The sequence below is a fragment of the Artemia sp. Qi Xiang Cuo genome, chromosome 21 (assembly GCF_049724085.1).
Source record: "Artemia sp. Qi Xiang Cuo chromosome 21, ASM4972408v1, whole genome shotgun sequence".
NCBI lineage: Eukaryota > Metazoa > Arthropoda > Branchiopoda > Anostraca > Artemiidae > Artemia > Artemia sp. Qi Xiang Cuo.
In genome coordinates this window covers 25,336,232-25,356,954 of record NC_142814.1, presented here as the reverse complement: position 1 = coordinate 25,356,954, position 20,723 = coordinate 25,336,232, and the positions used below count along the sequence as shown (strand labels likewise).

Genomic DNA, 20,723 nt, shown 5'->3' with positions numbered 1-20,723 from the left:
GTATTGTGCCTTTTTATGATTACTTTTCAGATAATCCACTATTTTGCAGATGTGGAGCATTCATATTTTAAAGTATATCCCAGGAAGCCTCATTTTAAACCTATTACTCATATCTACGTGCTTTTGATCAATTTTACTATCCAAAAGTGCCATATAGCACTAAAAACGGCACTTTGGTACCACTTCTTAAGTGGAAGAGTTGGAAATCATAAAACGGTACCATTACAATAATTACGGTCCAAATTTTGGAATTGAACCTTCAAACTTCACTCTGCGATGAAGCCTGTGTGCTAGTTCTAACGGCGGCAATTGAGGGGAAGGGACGTCCTTGCCACTTCGGTTTTTGGTTTATAAAACGCCTCACATATACTCCCCCTCTAGACTCTCTAGTCAAGTTTCATACATCGCCTACGCATCCCAAAAGAAAAAAAAATATTGCGAAAAAAATTATCAAAAACTAAAAACGTTTCTACTGAAAATCTACCAAAAATTAACCTTGAATGATCAACAGTTTTGAATTGATCCTTCAAACTTCACTCTGTGATGAAGCCTGTGTGCTAGTTCTAACGGCGGTAATTGAGGGGGAGTGACGTCCTTACCCCTTTGGTTTTTTGCTCCTGCCTAGGTTTTGAAAAACCACATTTTTTGGTCATTTCATTGGAATAGGCGCTTTCTTCATTTAAAAAAAGGGGAGACAACCGAAAGTGCACGTTATGGGAATGTGCTATCAAGTCAAATTCATAAAAAGCGATTAGATATGAATGTAAGCTTTTAAATGAGTCCTTTAGCAGCTCTCTTTTGTACAATAGCCTTCTAGTTTCTGCTAGTCAGTAGGTGATTTATAAAGCAGTGTCTTTGTTATGGCTTTTACAGGCAAAATCGGCGGAGTAAAAACAGCTTTTTCCTCATCAAAAAACAAACGTTCCTGAAAAACATGTATTGTTTAGTGAAGTATGTATAATGAACTTTTATGTTATAGACTGACAATTTTTCTTAGTTGTCAAGGTTGTTTGCAGTATTTCTTAGAGGTGTCTCATCTCCCCTAGATCGGTGATAATTAGAAATTATATTAAAAATAAGTTTTCAACTGAAACTAAGGAGTGACATTAAAACTTAAAGCAAATAGACATTTTTCCGTATAAATAAAAAAGATCACGGCAGCGTTGTTTCTACATTAAATTTCAATAAAAAACGAACAAAGATTAATTTAAAAAAACAAAGTTTTTCTGAGGGAAGTAAAGAGCGAAATCCCTTTTAAGATAAAGCAACGATTCATTTTAGGATTGTTGCTTTATTTATTTTTTACATTTAATTTGGTGTCACTTCTGCACAATGGCTCAGTTCAATGATTTGCTATCGTTTTGATTCTGAAAAGGACCTGTCATGATCAGTTTGTATACAAGTTAGAAGTAAAGCCATCTTGATGGTATTAGGCTATATACTACCTTTAGAATTTGTATCATAGCTTGAAATTCACTGTTGTATAGAGAGAAATAATCGGATTTCCAGATTGCATAGTATATCTTATTTGATCTTTATTTCAAGTAATACTAAAGCATAGTTCTTACAATTTCAGACCGTATACTACTCACTATTGGTATTATAGCTGGCACTAAAATGTTACCTAATAAATCAATCCAATATTTCTGTATGCTGTTCAATTACTTCGCGGTGATTAAAAAAAAATATTTAATTTTACGGTTATATTTTTAAGATAATTTAAATTGTATACTGAAAGTTACTGAAGTTACAACTGGTGTAAGACTATGAAAAGCTTTATAAACAAGTTTGTTTTTGTCAGGCTGTGTGCTCATTTTTGACTCCTAATTTATTATTCCTGTTTTTTATACTTAACTTTTGTGTTTTCAGTAAAGCGCTAGTTTTCTATAATCCTAAAACCATAGGGTAACACAATTAGTTGGTTTATTTGTACTAGTTTATTGACATATATTAGATAGGCTGTGAAGCAATATTTTTGTCCGTTTTAAGTTTCAACTTCACTCTTTACTTCTCTCAGAAACCTTTTTTTTTAATTAATGGTAAGTAAGGGTATCAGTGTCATTTTATTTCAATCCGGCTTTCTATAAATATTATTAAATAATATTTAAGGAAAATATTTCCTTAAAAGTTGAAAGTGATGATTAAAAAGAAATACTCAACTGGTCATGTAGCTACGGGGCAACTCCTTCACTTACCGAGTGAAATTCATTTTACTTGCCGAGCTTTTATTTTACGGTAATTTTACAACACTAACCAAAAGTAAAATCTGCAGAGTTTGTATCTCTAGGTCAGTGGTTCCCAACCTTTTTCAAATCCTGTACCCCTCAAAAAAGATTTTCATCGTGGAGTAACCCTTACAAAATTAAAAAAAAGGACATTGACAGCAATACTAAACCAATCTTGGATACATTTTTGACATAATTCAAAGTAACAGAACACTTTGAATTGTCATTTTTTTTAAAACAATTTAGCAAGAACATTTAGGAGCTGAAAGCTTAACACTTCTCAGTGGGATCCTTGAGCTTGGATATTCGAGCTGAATTTTTAAAATAAAACGGCGATTTTCCTGTAGCAAGCTACAAACTTCCCCAAAATTATAGCTGTATAGACTACAAATAACTTGATAAGGCAGGGCTGCAGGGTTCCCAGCAGAGGTTGACACCGGCTCGAAAATCACGAAAACTGGACAATTCCATTTGTTATTATTTCGAAATAACATTTTACAACTCACGCTGCCGTCACGATCAAACCGCTGCCGTCATGATCAAACAGTTCGTGGTAACGAACTGTAAGTAAGGAGCGACCCAGCTAAATAGTAACCGAAACTCTAAAAACCGGAATTTTGATATCCATAGATACATCAATAGAATTAGATTTTTATGCTAATTTAAAATATATAAGTTTCATTAAGTTTAAATTTACCCATCAAAAGTTATACGCCTGAGAAAATTTGCCTTATTTTCGAAAAAAGGGGCAAACACCCCCAAAAAATCATTGAACTTTAATGAAAATCACACAGTCAGATTCAGCGTATCACAAAACCCTGTTGCGGAAGTTTAAAGCTCCTATCTGAAAAAATGTGGAATTTTGTAGTTTTTGTCAGAAGAAATATCACGGATGCGTGTTTATTTTATTTTTTTTATTTATTTTTTTCCCAGGGGTGATAGTATCGATCCAGTAGTATTAGAATATCGTAAGAGGGCTCATTTGAACGGAAATTAAAAGTTCTAATGCCCCTTCTAAGTGGCAACAAAATTGGAGGGCAAGTTGGCTCCCTTCCCGCACTCTATTTTTTCCCAAAGTTACCCAATCAAAATTTTGAGATACCCATTTTGTTCAGTATAGACGAAAATCTAATAAATATGTCTTTAAGAATGACTTAATCCCGCACAGTTTTCATGGGAAGGGCTGGAAGTTATAAACTTTGTCCATTGTTTACATGTAGTATTGGTTAATGGGAAGCATAAAGACGTTTCAGGAGGGATTTTGTTCTGATGGGGGGGTGTCGGTGAAGGGGGGTACTGGGGAGGATCCTTCCATGGAGGATGTTTCCTTGGGGGAAGGGACATTTCTATGAAGGGGGCCCCGGATTTCCCAACATTATTTAAGAAACGATCAGAAATTAAATAATAAAACAAGTGTTTTCCAACTGAAGGTAAGGAACAACATTAAAACTTAAAACAAATAGAAATTATTACGTAAATGAGGGGATTTGCCCCCTAGTCAATACCTCTTGCTTTTCGCTAAAGTTTTTTTTAGTACTTTCAAAAAATCTAAGTTGTATAATTATCTGACCTTTGTGATCCAGGGGTTTGTGATTCGAACACAATTCGAAATTTATGAGGAAAATCAAAACACTGACAAGGGGGCAGATTCCATAATATAAACTGTAAAACATATGAGAAAAGAAATTTGCTCCGTAAGTTAATTCGTAAGTTACGTCAGAACAAAATTTCGAGAAAGACATTTAGCCGAAAAAGTAAAATTAATATGCAAATTTCGTTTTAATTATTCATGTACGGTGAGCCAAAATCAAACCTGCATTAATTCAAAAATGTTCATTAGGAAATTAAATAAAAAATAATTTTTTTTAACTGAAAGTAAGGAGCGACATTAAAACTTAAAACGAACAGAAATTATTCGTATATGAATGGGGCTGTCCCCTCTTCAATACCTCGCCCTTTACGCTAAAGTTTGAATCTGTCACACAACTTTATTTTTTAAAACAATAAAAACTTAAGCGTAAAGAGCGAGGTAATGAAAAGGGGACAGCCCCTTGCATACACGGAATAATTTCTGTTCGTTTTAAGTTTAAATGTCGCTCCTTACTTTCAGTTAAAAAAACTTGTTATTTTTATTTATTAAAAAAGAAAGTAAGACATGGTGGGACTTCTAAGATTTCTTGAATTTTAAGGGGTGTTTATACATCAAAAATCAGGCAAAATTTCTCAGGCTCGTAGCTTTTGATGGGTAACACTAAACTTGACAAATCTTATATATTTGTAATCACCATAAAAAGCTGGTTCTTTTGATGTATTTATTGATGTCAAGATTCTGTGTTTTTGAATTTCGGTTACTAATGAGCCGAGTCGCTCCTTACTTACAGTTCGTTACTACGAACTATTTGATTAGATTAGAAGAAAAGCTAAGTCCATCAATAAGCAGAAAATTCATGCCAAATCTAATTGGTGAATAGTCCTTCGTTTATTCTGGCTTGGTTTGTTTGATCCAGTCTTTCTTCTGCTCTGCTAAGAGTTACTTCAAAAGATTAGTTTTCCTTCTTTTTTTTTGAGGATTGAAGAGGACTGGGCGGAAGTCCTTGACAAAATATCTGTTCCTGTCATTTTCACTTCTTTTCTGCTAACTGGCTGACAATACTCTCGTTCTTCTTTCCTATTTAATTTTATTACTATTTTTCTTGTTTGTCATATATAGAATAGCCATGGCTCAGTATGTTTTTTCGCGGTGAAAAAGTTTGGAAGATAAGAAGATATGCAAACCAAGATTAGTGCAAACCAAGAAGTATGCAAACCAAGATTAGAATATCGGAAGCTACAGTGATGACGGTGGTCAAATATGGTTTTGAAGCATGGGGCTCTGAAAAACGGATGAAGATTTGCTAGATGTTTTCCAGAGAAATTGCCTACGGATTGTTGTGGATACCCGGCTGACTGACCGTATTTTAAACAGTAGGATGTACGAAAAGTGTGGTTCGTCCCGCTTTCTAGGGTTATAATGAGAGAAAGGTTGAGATGGCTAGGACATGTTCTGCGGATGGAGGACAGACTGAAGAAGATTGTCCTTTTCGGATAAAGGGAACCTTTTAGGGCTAGAAAGAAAGCAGGTCTTCCACAGTTGGGATGCAAGGGTGTAAAGAGAGAGGCTTTGAATAGATTGGGATGGAGGAGGAGCGTGGATAACTTCATTAGTCTCAGACGGCTTGGTGTTGCGGCTAGTTTTTAGTAGTAGTAGTAGTAGTAGAAACCAAAGAAGCCAAAAATACTCTTATGTTTATATAGTTAATACTCTATATAGATACTCCATATAGTTGTATATAAACAAATGGAAAAAAACGAAAAGCAATAAATCTATCCAGTAGCACTTTACAAAATTAGAAATAAACCTCATTCGTGTCTCGCAATTCGTGGGACAATCGGCTGTAGTTTGGGTACTGGTGCTACCTCTTGGCGAGGGCAACTCTTGGCGAGGTGCTACCTCTTGGAGGGGGGGAATTTTGAGGTGGCCAGATAAGGTCTGAAGCTTGAAGTCCATAAGCAACCTCTAAGATGTAATCACTAAGGCTCTAAATCCCTTCCGAGTCAGACTTGACTTTAGGGATGTCAAACCAAAGTGCTATACCGAGTAACAACACTCGAGAAAGGGAATGATAAAAGTTAAGTACTATGTTAAGATATGGAAAAGGTGTGAGGAAGGAAAGCCCTTCCTAGACAAAACTTTGTATGACTGAAGTATCAAATTTGCTCTTTTTAACATAGTATTGATTATTTTTCCTATCGGAGGTCATAAGTTAAACGAGGCCCAAGTAACTTAATTTCATAAAGCCTTTGACATGAAAAAAGAGGTGAGCTGAAATCAACACTATGGTTCATAATATTTTTAGCAAAAGAGAAAGGGGGTTCCACATAGTCACAGATAAGCTAGTAAAGCAACAGCTCGAAGACGATTTAAAAAAGTTGGGTTGAAATAATTAAAGAAACTTACTGACACTCTTGCTCCGTAATTTTTGAGAGGTCATTACACCTAAAAAACTTCCCCTTGAATAGCTGTACTCCAATCACTGCAAACATGAACTCCAGCAAGCAGGTAACAAGCATTATGTTACCAATTGTTTTCACAGCAACAATAACGCACTGAACGACATGCTGTAAGGAATAACAATGTTTATTAGCGAAATCGACCATGTTCTTAATCACTAAAGGTTACATTTTACTTGTTTTACATTTTATATGGTCTTGCATTGTTTTTCATTTACACAAAAACTAAGTATCACACATAAAAGAGTGAACACAACGAAATAGCAATAATAAATCATAATTGGAGAAATATTTTGACAGTACATTTCCATAGAAATACACAAAGAATATGATTTTTCCCGAATTTGTTAGGGAGTATTGGGGGAAAACTTATATTTTCGGGAAAACATTGTGTCTTAAGTAGATGACCGAGTTTTCTACCGAGTTTTAAGGAAAATCGGCAGTTCTTAAAAACTAAAAAGGGGTTTTGAGTCAACTTTGCTGAGCATCACCGAGGCATTAGCGCAAGGGTCGATTTTGGAGAAGGTGGTAAATTTACTACAAAGCAAAATGGATCATGGATGGAATAATTTTAGGGACCTAGCTTGTGAAAAGCAGAAAGTGTCTTAGGGAGGAAAACTAGAAACTCAGCTAGGAATATTAGCGAATACACTTTAAGCTTAGTAGAAGAGATAGAGGATTTCTACGAGAAGTTTTTGACCAAAAGATTATTTAAAGGCCATATTATAGGTTATGAGCAGGCATTCGATTCAGCTAGTAGAAATCTTTAGTGAAGACACTATCCTGATCATGTATACCAGTTAAGTAAATTAAAGGTATTAGTGCTATGTACGAGAACAATACTGCTGCGGTTAAAGCAGGAAGTGGGGTTAGTAGTTTGTTGAGTGTTGAATTCAGGTTTGAGCAGAGTTGTGTTCCATCATTGTTTATATGAATTATTGTGATGGACTTTTCCCTATAGAACACATCAAAAGCTATGTCTAGGGGCGCCGTTGGGGGGGGGGGCAAAGAAGAAGTTGCCCCCCAAATAATGTGGAGAAAGTTATTATATATCCCAAGCCCCTTGACTATCGAGACATGGACCCATCTTGCCCCACCAAGAAAAATGCTGAAGATTCGCTCCTGGCTAAGTAAGGGCATGAAACCAAATGATAAGGTTTAACTCTCCTACTCCTACACTTATATTACGCAGATGATTTGAGTGTCCTGGATAAAAATGTTTACCAAACGAATTAATTTTTGAAGGCTTTGTGAGTTCATGGTTCAAGAATAGGTATTAAATTATTGTTAAGATAATTAGGTCATTCATTGGCGTCATTTGGGGGAGGGGGAGTTGACATCCAATAATATTCTCCCTCTGTTTTTGTTTTTTTACATGAAGATGATTTATCTTGCCATTATGATTATTCTTACTTGTATTTGTACTTGTTGCGGGACCAGACGTGGACGCCTCACCCGGCATCTAGAAGACTACGTATGATTGACTCCCATTTGTCGCGATCTTGTGCTAGCTCTTCATCAAACCAGAGCCAGCAGCTCTCCCACTTTCTGCCAAACTTTCGAAATCCGCCAATGGGGTCGAGGTAGTTTTTAACAGTTGTCCAGCAATTCTTAAATTAACCACCAGGTCACCTGCGCCAATCTGGCAGTGGGACAGCTAGAAGCGCTTGCTTTATGATGCGGTCATTGGGTCTTCTAAGGAAATGACCAAGCCAGCGCAGTCTTATCTGTTTGACAATCATGGCGGCGAGTTTGATGTCACAGCAGCGGTGGCGCACATCAACATTTAAGAATATATCAGAGTATCGAATCCACAGGATTTTTCGTAGACAGCGGTGGTCAAAAACTTCCAAATCATGGAGATGAAGCGCCTTCAGTGGCCAAGTTTCGACTGCATAGAAGGGAACAGATCTAACAGCCACTTTATAAACAGAAAGTTTGGTCTTCATGCTGATCTCATTAGTTGTATTGATGAAATTCTCCATTTTCCCTTCTATTATTAGTATTGCATTTAATCATTAGCTAATATTCTTGGCTAAATAGTGACAAAGACCACACTGCCTGTGGTCTTGGGAAGAATCGGAATGATATCACTAAAGCTCTAAATTCTAATACTGCTACTGTTTCTTTTGATTAATTAAAAAAACTTTTTCTACAGAATAAGTTTTTCAAAGAAAAGTAAAGAACTCCATTAAACAAAAAAAGAGCAAAAATAAAATAAAATAATCTACCAAGTGTGAAACTACCACAAATCAGCATCGATAAATAAATGAAACCGAAAACGAACAGAAATTACAATAGATAATCAAGTCAAACTCAAAACGAGCAGAAATTAACATAAGTTGGCCGCAAAACCCCTATGCCTTCCCAAGGCCTGAACAAAACTTGCACTTTACTGAAAAAATATAAATGTTTTTACTTTTATAACTTTAATAAATCCAATAATATTAATATTTTGATTACTAAATATCAGTATATGTATATTGAACTGACAATGCACATTCATTTTTATTTTTTCCTACCCCCTTGACGGCTCCCTCACAGCCCTGAGGGCTGTGGGGGAGTGTCATCCTGAAAAACATATTTTCTATCTGGAAATAAACTATGCTGAAGAAAATGGCTATCTTAAAATTTTGATCGGATGTGTTTGGGGGAACGATAGGCACGTGGGGGGGGGCCTAGTTGCCCTCCAATCACTTTCGACTATTAAAAAGGGTACTAGCCCTTTGAATTTCCAATCGAATAAGCCTGTTTTGAAGTTTCTACGACAACGCCTTCTATAAAAACCTTATATGTCCCCAGGACATAACTTAAAACCCTTGCCCTGAGGGTTGTGGGGGAGTATCCTCCTCAAAAACATATTTTCTATATGGAAATCAACTACGCTGAACAAAATGGATATCTCAAAATTTTGATTGGATGTGTTAAGGGGAATGATGGGCGGGGGGGGGGTAGTTGCCCTCAAATCACTTTCAACTATTAAAAAGGGTACTAGCCCTTAGAATTTCCAATCGAATTAGCCTGTTTTGAAGTTTCTACAACAACGCTTTCTATAGAAACCTTACATGCCCCAAGGGCATAAATTAAAGCCCTTGCCCTGAAGGTTGTGGGTGAGTGTCCTCCTCAAAAACATATTTTCTATCAGGAAATCAACTACGCAGAACAAAATGGCTATCTCAAAATGTTGATTGGATGTGTTTGGGGGAATGATGGGAGTGGGAGGGGGGGCTAGTTGCCCTCTAATCAATTTCGACTATTAAAATGGGCACTAGCCTCTCCGATTTCCAATCGGCTGAACCCTTTTCGAAGTTTCTACGACAACTCCATCGATACGAAGTGCCCGGGTATGGAGGAAAAAAAAGCACGTTGTGCCCACATCGTTCTTTACTTAGGCAGCGCTAGGGCGCTGCCTATGATTCTGCTTTAAGCAGCCATGTATTTGAAAATCATAGAGACATAATACTTTTTGAAGAATCCACCCTTATTAGCAATGACCTAGGCATAAAGCAGGTAGTTCGAGAAGCAATTGAAATTAGACTTACGATAAATAATAATATTTCCTTAATAAGGGACTTGGGGGAATATTCACTAAATGCTCTATACACAAATTTAATTAAAACGATCTTACAAAATATACAAAAAAAAACAGTAGACATTAACACAGAACCAGTCACATATAGCCCTTTGAGGTTAGCTATCAAAAATGCAAGATTAGTAATAAGAACGTGTTTTAAATCATTCTTCTTTTATTTCAATGAATTGCCTTGTTTCATCTCACTTTATTTATCAGTCCTGGTTGAACTTCGCTGGAGTAAGGATGCTGGGACTGTTTAAAAAACAAATCATTCATTTTAGTTTTTATTGATCATATATTGTTGTGTCTTTCTTCTTTTATATATTTATGTTTTGCTGAGGACGACCCTTGGATATAGGGTCAAAATATTCATTCAAAAAATTTCCACCGTCTTACGAAAAGAATTCCCTACTGTTCTTCTTGTTTTTGATGTTTGTATTCTTGGCTACGAATAAACGAAATCAAAGATTGTGCAAGTTAACGTTGAGACATTGTTACGTCAATTCCCATGTCCAATATGGCAAATTGCAATGGATTGTAAATGATTTTGGTCACCGACAGCCAATGAAAACGATTCTCTTTAAAAGAGAATGGTTTTTATTGGCTGTTAGTGATCAAAACTAATTGCAAGTAATTGCAGTAAGCTATATTGAATGCAAACGTCTGTGGTTAACAAGTTCATCGCTGGACAAACTTGTTTTCACCAAACTCTAAAATCACCCTGCAGCTAATTGCATTAACTTTGTAAGCTAATTTTTCGGAAAAGCAATAGAAAACGAGCAGAATTATCTTATAAAAGTGAACTTACCTTTAGACCTTTAGCACGATTAATTGCTCTAAGCGGTCTTAAGACCCTTAGAACCCTAAGAATTTTGACAACAGAGATGGCACCAGAACTAGAAGGAAAAATAAAATATTATAATTAGTTTCAGAAAAAGACCTGGTGCTATCAGTGCAGCTCAATCTTTTGAAGGACATTTTTTTTTCTTTCAATATGTGTGATTGAAATAGATAGATAACAATTTTAGGAAAATTTATTTTTCCCTCCAAGCCCAGGACTCTTAATATAATTTTCTTAAGTCTTTCGAAATTAGATTTGCTATTTACCCAACCGTAAAAACTGTCAAAAATTTTGAAAGGGATCTTAGCAAGATACTCAACTAAAAATACAATTATTTTGGACTGGATTTTTAGTAAAGTAAGTTTATTTTTCCTGTGGATAGCGTTTATCCCCCAAGAAAATACTTCCCCGAAGGAAATACTTCCCCTTCCAAAATACCCCCGCAGAAAATACCACCCGCGGAAAATCCTCCCTCAGAAAATAGCCAACTTCCCCACAGCTGGTTGGTCTCCAATCATTTACGACTTATAGACAATGGACATAAAATCTCAATTTCTAATCTAATGAGTCCCCTCCGAAGCTTCTGCAACCATGAGGTGGAGGTCTGGATGATGAAAGGGTGGTCCCTCTCCTATACGGAATAGATTCCGTTCATTTTGAGGTTTATTGCTAGTCTTTACTTTCATAATTTCAGCATAGACCAGAAATATTCCCACGAATCATAAGAGAATAAATATAAATTTCATATTTTTGATACGTTTTTAAAGTTTCTTCTGTAACCCCCCCCCCCTAAAAAAAATAAATCTAGTTACAGCCCTAAGGATCATACATAGATTTCTACCTCTACCCTCCCCTCGTATCTCCGTTAAATTTAATTATGTATTTATCTGATGGCTCAATGAGAGCTGGGATATATTTTTTTATTATTGTTATTTTTTTTGTTTTAATTGACAGACCAGACAAAGAAGAGATTAAGCAATTATTACCAAAATTGGGATTTTTATATACAAGATAAGCTATTACATAATATATCTTGGGGCTTTTTATTTTTATATAGGTCTTCTACAGAGGTGGCCATTATTTTAGGTTTGGTTCTATTTTTGTCGTCTGAAAAATCCCATGGCATTTGCTATAGCCATAAGCAACACAAAATTAGAATAAGATCTTCCAGCTTCTGTTCTTACCAGGGATTCCAATTGCGGGGGGGGGTCAATTGACCCCTACAGTTTAAAAAACCTTTCCCTTTGTATCTTTGTTTAAAAAAACTAAATCTAGAAAAATCACACAAAAAAGTGTAATCTAATGTGAATCAGGGTAAAAGAGGCACATATTTCCTTTGGGGGGGGGGAATAAATTGGGAATCTTTCTATGTTTAAAATTTACTATATCGATTGAACCTCAGTTCCCTGGTATTTCATGTTAAGTTAATAGCTTACATTGAATATAGATGGATATCCATCCAAATATCCAGATCCTTGATACTATTTGGTAGAATAAAATCTGATAACATGCTAAGCCTGAAGTATAGAATAATATTTGTACTCCATGCATTGATACACACGGTTAGGTTTATGATATATCTTTAGTGAATAGAACATGAGGATTATCTCAAAACGTTTAAGGAAAGGTTACCCAAGGAATAAGGATAACATTAACATTTTATATGGCGGATAACCTGGTAAGATAAAGTGATTCTTCAAAGACAAAAAGAAGAAAACATGATGATGTCCCGAACTTATTAAAATGAATTGAATACAGAAACCTATAAAAAAAAAAAAAAAAAAAAAAAAAAAAAAAAAAAAAAAAATTAAGGTTATTTAACAATTTTTATCATTAGCTTTACTACTATTAATCTTGACGAAAGAAACATATTTACCTTTTAATTTTAACTTTTGATTTCGAAAATTTTGAGTCACATTTCTGTCTTGACATAATAAATTACTCAGAAAACTATATATTTATAGTTTAATTGTTGGTAGCCCTACATTTAATTTTGTAGTTTGAGTGTTTTTTAGCCTCTTTGTGTTAAAAAATTACTAAGAAAAAAGGGTATAGATAGCCTATCGTATATTAAGAAAATCTGGAAAGACTACCATGGGAGGACCACTCGACTCTCTTATTAATATTATTCTTTTCACTCAACCTTTTCTTTTTCTTAAAATTCTTTGTGGACTAGATAGATTAAGTACGAGATCTAGCCATATATAAAAATAAAAGAAAAAAAAAGAAGAGACATACATTGTCAGTACTACCACCCTGCTCCCCCTCTTCGGGAAGGTTGTGTTTTGTGTATGTTGTTTCTGTAAAAATGGCTGAAGAGACAAAATTAAACCACACAACTATTAAAAGTTGATAACACAAACAACTGTAGAAAAAAGTATAAGACTTGCTAATTAGTTGAAGCAGTGCGATTGAAATTTTCTTCAAAGTGACTATCTTATCTTAAAGTTACATATTCTGCTGTAAAGACGAAAACATTTGCAGAAGGACCTTCGACAAGATTATTTACCATGTGCATCCATACAACAAATTATGTGCGTTAAACATGCAGTATAACTGAAGTTTGAAATGTTTATTCACGATGAGTATTTAATAGCGCCAAGATTCAGTTTGTTACTTGCCTAAAAATAAAATTTCAGCGTTTAAGGTTTACGTTCCCTGTGATTTTGTCGCAATCCCGAATCTTTAAACTCGTAAAAAGGACAAGCTACTTATATCACTGGATACAGTAGTTTCAGATAGCCTACATCCATTCACCAAGCCACAATTATGACATTACTTACACTTTCTTAGAGAATGTGCTTAAAAATTGGAAAAGGCTCCTTTTCTTGCATAATTTTCGTCAATTTTCAATCTTGAATTCCAAAAATTTCCAAAACTTGATTTGGTAGATGGAAAAAACTGAATTTCAGCTATTACATGATAGTAAATTGTAATCTAACGTTGAAGCACCAGAAACCGTAAGACTGCAGAAAAATAACAGCCCAAAAAACTTGAACAGTTACCATAAGCCTAAATCAAGTTTCAAGATCAGCCGGTGAAACAATTTTCTTGGAGATTATTTTTCCGTTTTAGAAATTGTTTTGAATGGTTAGTCGCAGCAATGCTCAGGCCACTCGAACTAAGTGTTTTGGCTAGATTTAGCTGGATAAACCATTGTGAATCTTAATAAGCCTTATTGTGAATAGTTCTTAACAGAAAGTAATTTACAAACAGTCACTGTAACTTTTTTTTAATATAAAAAATCGCCTCTTTTGTTATATCTTAACCAAGAGAAAGTGTCTTTTCTTGAATTTAGATTAAAACTCATATTCCCTTGAGTAACTATTAGTCTATAATAGTAACCGTGGGAAGATTAGGTAATTGAGGAATCAAAAGACTTCAATAAGTCAAAGCAGGCAAGAGTAGTAGCAGAAAAACTGCGAGGAAGATTATTCTTAGTGGCGCTTTTCTTCTTTTTTTAAATCATATAAAAGTCAACTTTACTTTTTCATCATTCGTGTTCACCTTTACTTAAAGTTATCATAGAAACCTAATCTTACATATTAAGCACAACACAACAGACCATCAACCCTCACATAGCATCACTGCTACATTTCACCACTGCCACGCGTAAAATTCGTATCTGGCATTTTCCCACTTCAAACGTAATTGCCAAAAATTGTTTGCTATGCTCAAAAAGAGGATTAAATAAAAAAAAGTTTGAGCAAAAGTTGTTGCTCCTTACTTTCAACTGAAAGTAAGGAGCAACATTAAAACTTAAAACGAACAGAAATTATTACGTATATTAGGGGGTTCGCCTCGCTCTTTACGCTAAAGTTTGAATTTTGTTCCAATTCTTTAAGAATGGCCCCTGAATCACAAAGGCCGTTTAATTAGAACAAAAAGCTCTTTTGAAAATGCTAAAAAAAACTATAGCACAAAGAGCGAGGTATTAAAAATTCCACCATGGAAAAATCCTCCCATGTAAACCCCTCCCAATTACCAATTCTATATGTAAACAATGGGCAAAGTTCATAACTTGCAGCCCTTCCCCCCTTTTCTGATACGGTACTCGGATACGCTGAATCTGATGGTGTGATTTTCATTAAGATTCTATGACTTTTAGGGGGTGTTCTTCCTTTTTTTGAAAATAAGGCAAATTTTCTCAGTAACTTTTGATGGGTATGACTAAACTTGATGGAACTTATATATTTAAAATCAGCATAAAAATCAGATTCTTTTGATGCATCTATTGGTATCAAATTTCCATTCGGTTACTGTTACTATTGAGTTTCGGTTACTATTGAGCCGGGTCGCTCCTTACTTATAGTTCGTTACCATGAACTGTTTGATCAGCAGGGTAATATGGGTATCCGACAGTTCGTGGTAACAGAACGTGGTAACAGACTATTTGTAAGGAGTGACTCGGGTATAAAGTCACTGAAACTGTAGAAAAGGGACTTTTGATATAAATTAAAAAAAAAAATGTTTTTTCAACTGAATGTAGGGAGCAACATTAAAACTTAAAACGAACAAAAATTATTCCATATATAAAAGGGGCTGTTCCCTCCTCAATACCTCGCTTTTTACATTAGAGTTTTTATTGTTTTAAAAAGTAGAGTTGTGACAAAGAGTCAAACTTTAGCGTAAAAAGTGAGGCATTGAGGAGGCGACAGCCCCTTTCATATACGCAATAATTTCTGATCCTTTTAATTTTTAATGTCGCTCCTTACTTTTAGTTATAAAAGCTGGTTTTCTTTATTTAATTTCTGAACGCTTTTCAACTAATGCAGGTTAGAATTTGATTCACCGTACATGAAAAATTAAAACAAAATTTACCTATTAATTTTGGCAGATTTATTCCGTATATGAAGGGTTGCCCCTTTCTCAATACCTTGCTCTTTACGTTAAAGCTGTTAGGACTTTTAAAAAGCTTCCAATTCTAATTAAACGGTCCCCGTGTTTCTGTAGACGCTGTTAAAACATTGGGACAAACAGTCAAATTTTAGCGTAAAGAGCAAGGTATTGAGGAGGGTAATACCCTTCATATATGGAATAATTTTTGTTCGTTTTTCAAATAATGCCGGTAAATTTGGCTCACCCTCTGTGAAATATACCCTTCCCTCTCACGGAAAACTCCTCTGTGGAAATATCATCTAACGTAAAGCGCGACCCCCCCCCCCCGTCAAATTCCCTCCAGACAGTTCCATCCTCGGTGAGAATCCCCCCCCCTGTAAAATTATTTGCGGACGATTCAACTTGAAAGATTCTCCTTCGCATTCTTTCATTTGAATAAGACTTTGATCTCTAACCGATTTTTTTATCACTCCAGAAATGCCCCCTTCCGTGGAAACTATTTCCTGGAAATCAAAACACGTGGAAAACAACCCACGTGGATAATTCCCCTGATACATCTCCACATGAAAAATTTGGCAAAGAGAATGTAAGACAATTAAAAAGAATTTCGGAAAGTAATTCTGTCAAATCTCCCCAGTGTAACATTTCCCCTGAATTTTCACCCCCTCCAGAAATTCCCCTCTCAAAGGAATATTCTCCCATTAGAGATACACTCCAAACCCCCCCCCCCCCCTAAAAATGTCTTGATACTTCCCAACACTGTTTATATAATTAGCAGTATGATCATTCTCTATCTCTCCCATTATAAAAACCCGGACAGGGGTGCGAGTGCTCCGGAGAACGTTTTTGCAGATAGAAACATAGGCGTTATCAGATCTTTTCGCAGGTAGACAAGTCAGATTTCTCTTGGACGTGAAAATTGGCTTCAACGTTGGAACACTAATTTTGAAGAAACTAATTTTAAATTAATTTATTCCAATACATACATGAAAATCAGTAGTTAGTAGTGTAATGTCATTATTAGATGTTTTTAGGAATTAAAAATAGGTTTCGAAGTCTCAAGTTGGTTTCAAAGGCATTTTGAGAAAGTTTCTGCCAAAATACGTGTTCCAGGGTAATTGGACCGCTAATGGCAGATCAAATGAGAGGAGTTGTTTTATTTTCAAATGAGAGGAGTTATTTATTTTCTGGTAAACAAACTGGAAGAATATTATATAATAGGAGCTTTTCTAGCGTAAAGCCCCGTAAAATTTTGGATCTGCCACTAAAATGTGTGATGTTCTTCAATTTTCTGAAAATTCCCTAAGAATTTTACGAAAAACAATTCTTAACAGACGTTTGGCATTTTCTTGGATAGGGCTATTGTGGCAACTTTTACCACAACAACCAATAATTAGAACTCAAGTCCTAAAATTGTTCTCAATCAGGACCCCTTATCGCTATCTAAATTCAGAAAGTGCAAAGATTTTCAAACAGAGGTGTTTATTGTTTAAAGTTCAGGAAAGGTCTGCCCATTTCATATGAAAACATTGATTGAAAACAAAACTAGTTTTATCTAGGCTCTCCGCCAAAACAGGTAACTAGATTTTTCAAATATCATAGGAACGACAATCTGAGAAAATAAATATCACGACTTGAAAAAAAATTATAAACTATCCAGTTGCAGATCCAGCGGGGGGGGGCGTGGGTTATCCCCCTAAAGTAGTCTAAAGTAGTGTAATTTATCTAATTAACGCAATTTTCCATTAATTAAACTTGCTCCTAACGTAAGTTTGTCGGATCAAACTATTTTGCCCCCCCCCCCATTAAAAAAATCCTGGATCCGCCCCTGAAACCATCACACCTACCCCACCAGTTATTAGAAGAAGAAAAAATTCCTTATTTTAACAAATTTCATCAACCCCCCCCCCCCCGCCCCCTTTTTTATAAAATCCTACATAGGCCGATCAGTTGAGTCCACGTAAATAATAGATTAAGTCATAATTTGTATATAAATTAATTCATACCTGTGAGATGGGACACTTGCAAACCACTTGGCTGGCTCACCAAGTTTTTTCTGCTTTCGCAATTACGAATAATGCACTTGGTAACCATTTCTCATTGATTGACGATAACAGACTAATCCGCTAAGGCATAAATAAGTGGGAGGAGCTTTTTGTTCGCACCGAGACCGAAGACCAGAAATTATCTGCGATAAGCTTACTGTCTATAAACTGTGCTTCCCAATAACAAATAATATACGTAAACAATGGGCAAATTTCACAACTTACAGGGCTCTACCCACGGACTGTGGGTGTTAATTATAGACCTAAAGGCATAATTATTTGATCTCTAAACTATACTAAACAAAATGGCTCTCTCAATATCTTGAGTAGATAATTTTGGGGAAAAATGGGAGTGGGAGGGGGATCAGTTACCGTCCAATCTTTTTGGTCACATAAAAATGATACTAGAACTTTCAATTTCCATTTGAATGCGCCCTCTCCCGATCTTCTAAGACCATTACTTCGATACAATCACCCCTGGAAGAAAAATAAATTAAAAATAAATAAACACGCATCCGTGATCTGTCTTCTGGCAAACATAGCAAAATTCAACATTTTTGCACATAGGAACTTGAAACTTTTGTAGTAGGGTTCTCTGGTACGTTGAATCTCATGGTGTCATTTTCATTAAGTTTTCTTTAATTTTAGGGGGTGTTTATACCTATTTCAAAAATCAGGCACATTTTCTCAGACTCGTAACTTTTGATGGGTAACACTAAACTCGATGAATTTTATATATTTGGAAGCAGCATAATAGGCTAATTCTTTTGATGTATCTATTGATATTATAATTCAGTTTTTCAGAGTTTCGGTTACTATTGAGCCGTGTCCGTCTTTAGTAACCAAACAGTTTGTTAAGACGAGCTGTTTGATTAGTTCAACAAAATAATCACCTTTTTATGATAATTTCAATTATCTAAAATTTATTAACTTTATAATTATCCATCAAAAGCTACGAGGCTGAGAAAGTGTGCCTGATTCTCAAAAAACGGGGGACACCCCCAAAAAGGATGATCTAACTTTCGCCAAATTTTCGAAAAAGGGGGAAAACAACCCAAAAGGGGCGAGTAATTTTTATGAAAATGACACCATAATAATTCAGCACAAAGGAGAAATCAATTATAGAAGTTTCGAACCCTTACCCATACATATTTGAAATTTACATCTTTCTTTTTTTTTACTAGGATGGTCATGCATTTTTTTATTTTCGCGTTTTTTTTTTGTTTTTTTGTTTTTCCAGGGATGGTCGCATCGAACCATTATTTCTAGAAGATCAGAAGAACGCTCATTAGAAAGAAATATTAAATGTTCGACTGACCTTTCTAATAGCCAGAATTATGCCGAAGCAAAGCAACATTTTCTGCCACTTGCGGCGTGAAACGATAATTTTATCCAAAAGGGTGCTGAAAAGCCTCCGAGCAAAGTTTCTGAGGTGACAAATCAATTTAAATTGATCAAAAACTGTATATTGAGGTCACAGTAGACAGAATATACCAGTAAGCTTATCGCAGATCATTTCAGTAGAGGAGGGGGTACCAGCGCGACGATCACCACGTTGTTTATGGTTTTCTCAGTGAGAATGAAAAAACAGGAATTTTCTCACTTGAAAAACCATGAATTTTGTCACATTTATGTCTGTTTTTATGGTTTTTGTCAGTGAGAATTTTAAAAACAGGAACTTTCTCAAATTTTTTTATTTTTTTATGGTTTTTGTCAGTTATAATTTGAAAAAACAGGAACTTTCTCACTGTGAAAACCATAAACCACGTGGTGCTGTCACGAGTCAGAACACCTGTGCTGTCGACCTCAATTCACCTATCGTGAATCAATAATTCCCCTGAGAAACAACAAATTAATTTCCCCGTTCTTGACAGATCAATCAATCAATGACATCATCTGTCAGACTTTAAAAATTTTCGCCTAGAAACATTTCTCCAGGAATAGATCCAAATCATTAATGTCTTTGCCTCGGGAACAGTTCTACTGGTCGAACTCCAAAGGATATTAATAACCAAAGGCCATGGAAACAATTAGGCAAGAAACATCTTAGCGATGAATTGTTTTAGCGCACGAAAAGGTTTCATATTAATTTGAAATGCGTTAGCGCAGAGATGCCAATAACAAAGGAACACGCTGAATTTACGTTTAGGGATTATTTGGGCGAAACCGTTTTAGACAGGTTATGGAACTATTTCTTCGAAACAGATAGAGAAATTTTAAAATAAGATTTTTGAAGAGATTTTAGAAGAGAATTTAATGGTGAAACTCTGTGGTCGTTATAATACACAAGTTTCATTTGAACAGTGTTGTGAGGTCCTCTAACCCAACCCCAAAGGGTTCCAATCCTCCTACCCCAACCCCGAAGGAAGCCCCCGGTCCTCAAAGCCCCCCAAACTCCCAAAGGCCCACCCAGACCCCCAAAGGCCATCCCCAGGCCCCAAAAGTCCCCCAGGCACCCAACTGTCCCCCCGGACACTCAAAGGCCCCCGAGCTCCCAAAGGGCCACCGGCGCCCCAAAGGCCCACCCAGACCCCCAAATGCCATCCCCGGGCCCCCCAAAGGCACATCGAGCTCCCAAAGGACCAACGGAGTCCCAAAGGCCCTCCACCGGTCCCCAAATGTCCCATGGGCACCCAAAGACCCTCCCGGTGCCCCAAAGGCCTACCCAGACCCCCAAATGCCATCCCCGGACCCCCAAAGCCCATCCACCGGTCCCCAAAGGTCCCCCCGAGCTCCCACAGGACCACCGACCCTCAAGGGACCCACAGACCCTCAAAGGCTCTCCCCGAGCACCCGTCTTTCGTTGATGTGTGTTGTCTGAAACCTATGATTTGGGATGTGTAGTTTGCTACTTCAGGCTTTTCTGAGCTAAGGTTTCCTAGTATTTCATAGTTGAATGCTGTCTGTAACAAATAGTTTGGGATGAGTAGTTTGATATTTATTGCTTTAATTATATTGTAGTCTAATCATTTCTTTGGTGTGTGTTTTGAGAAACTGAATATGTTGTATATTTATTTTGCTATTTTTTACTTTTCTTAGTTGGATTTCTTAGTCTTTCATAGGTGTGTGGTGTCTGAAACCTATGATTTGGGATGTGTAGTTTGCTATTTTTGACTTTTATGAGCTGGATTTCTTAGCCTTTCATAGGT

General features: G+C 36.0%; 1 protein-coding gene across 8 annotated transcripts in view; it reads right to left on the bottom strand.

The window, feature by feature from the left end:
* The window catches only part of Ca-alpha1D (Ca[2+]-channel protein alpha[[1]] subunit D), a 401,670-nt gene that overhangs the window by 161,457 nt on the left and 219,490 nt on the right, over positions 1-20,723 (bottom strand). For all 8 annotated transcript variants that reach the window (XM_089106801.1, XM_089106795.1, XM_089106796.1 and 5 more), the window contains 2 exons: positions 10,658-10,745; positions 6,223-6,383 (listed from right to left, as the gene is read on the bottom strand). In XM_089106801.1, coding sequence (XP_088962927.1) covers positions 6,223-6,383; positions 10,658-10,745 — 249 coding nt within the window. The remainder of the gene's footprint in view (positions 1-6,222; positions 6,384-10,657; positions 10,746-20,723) is intronic.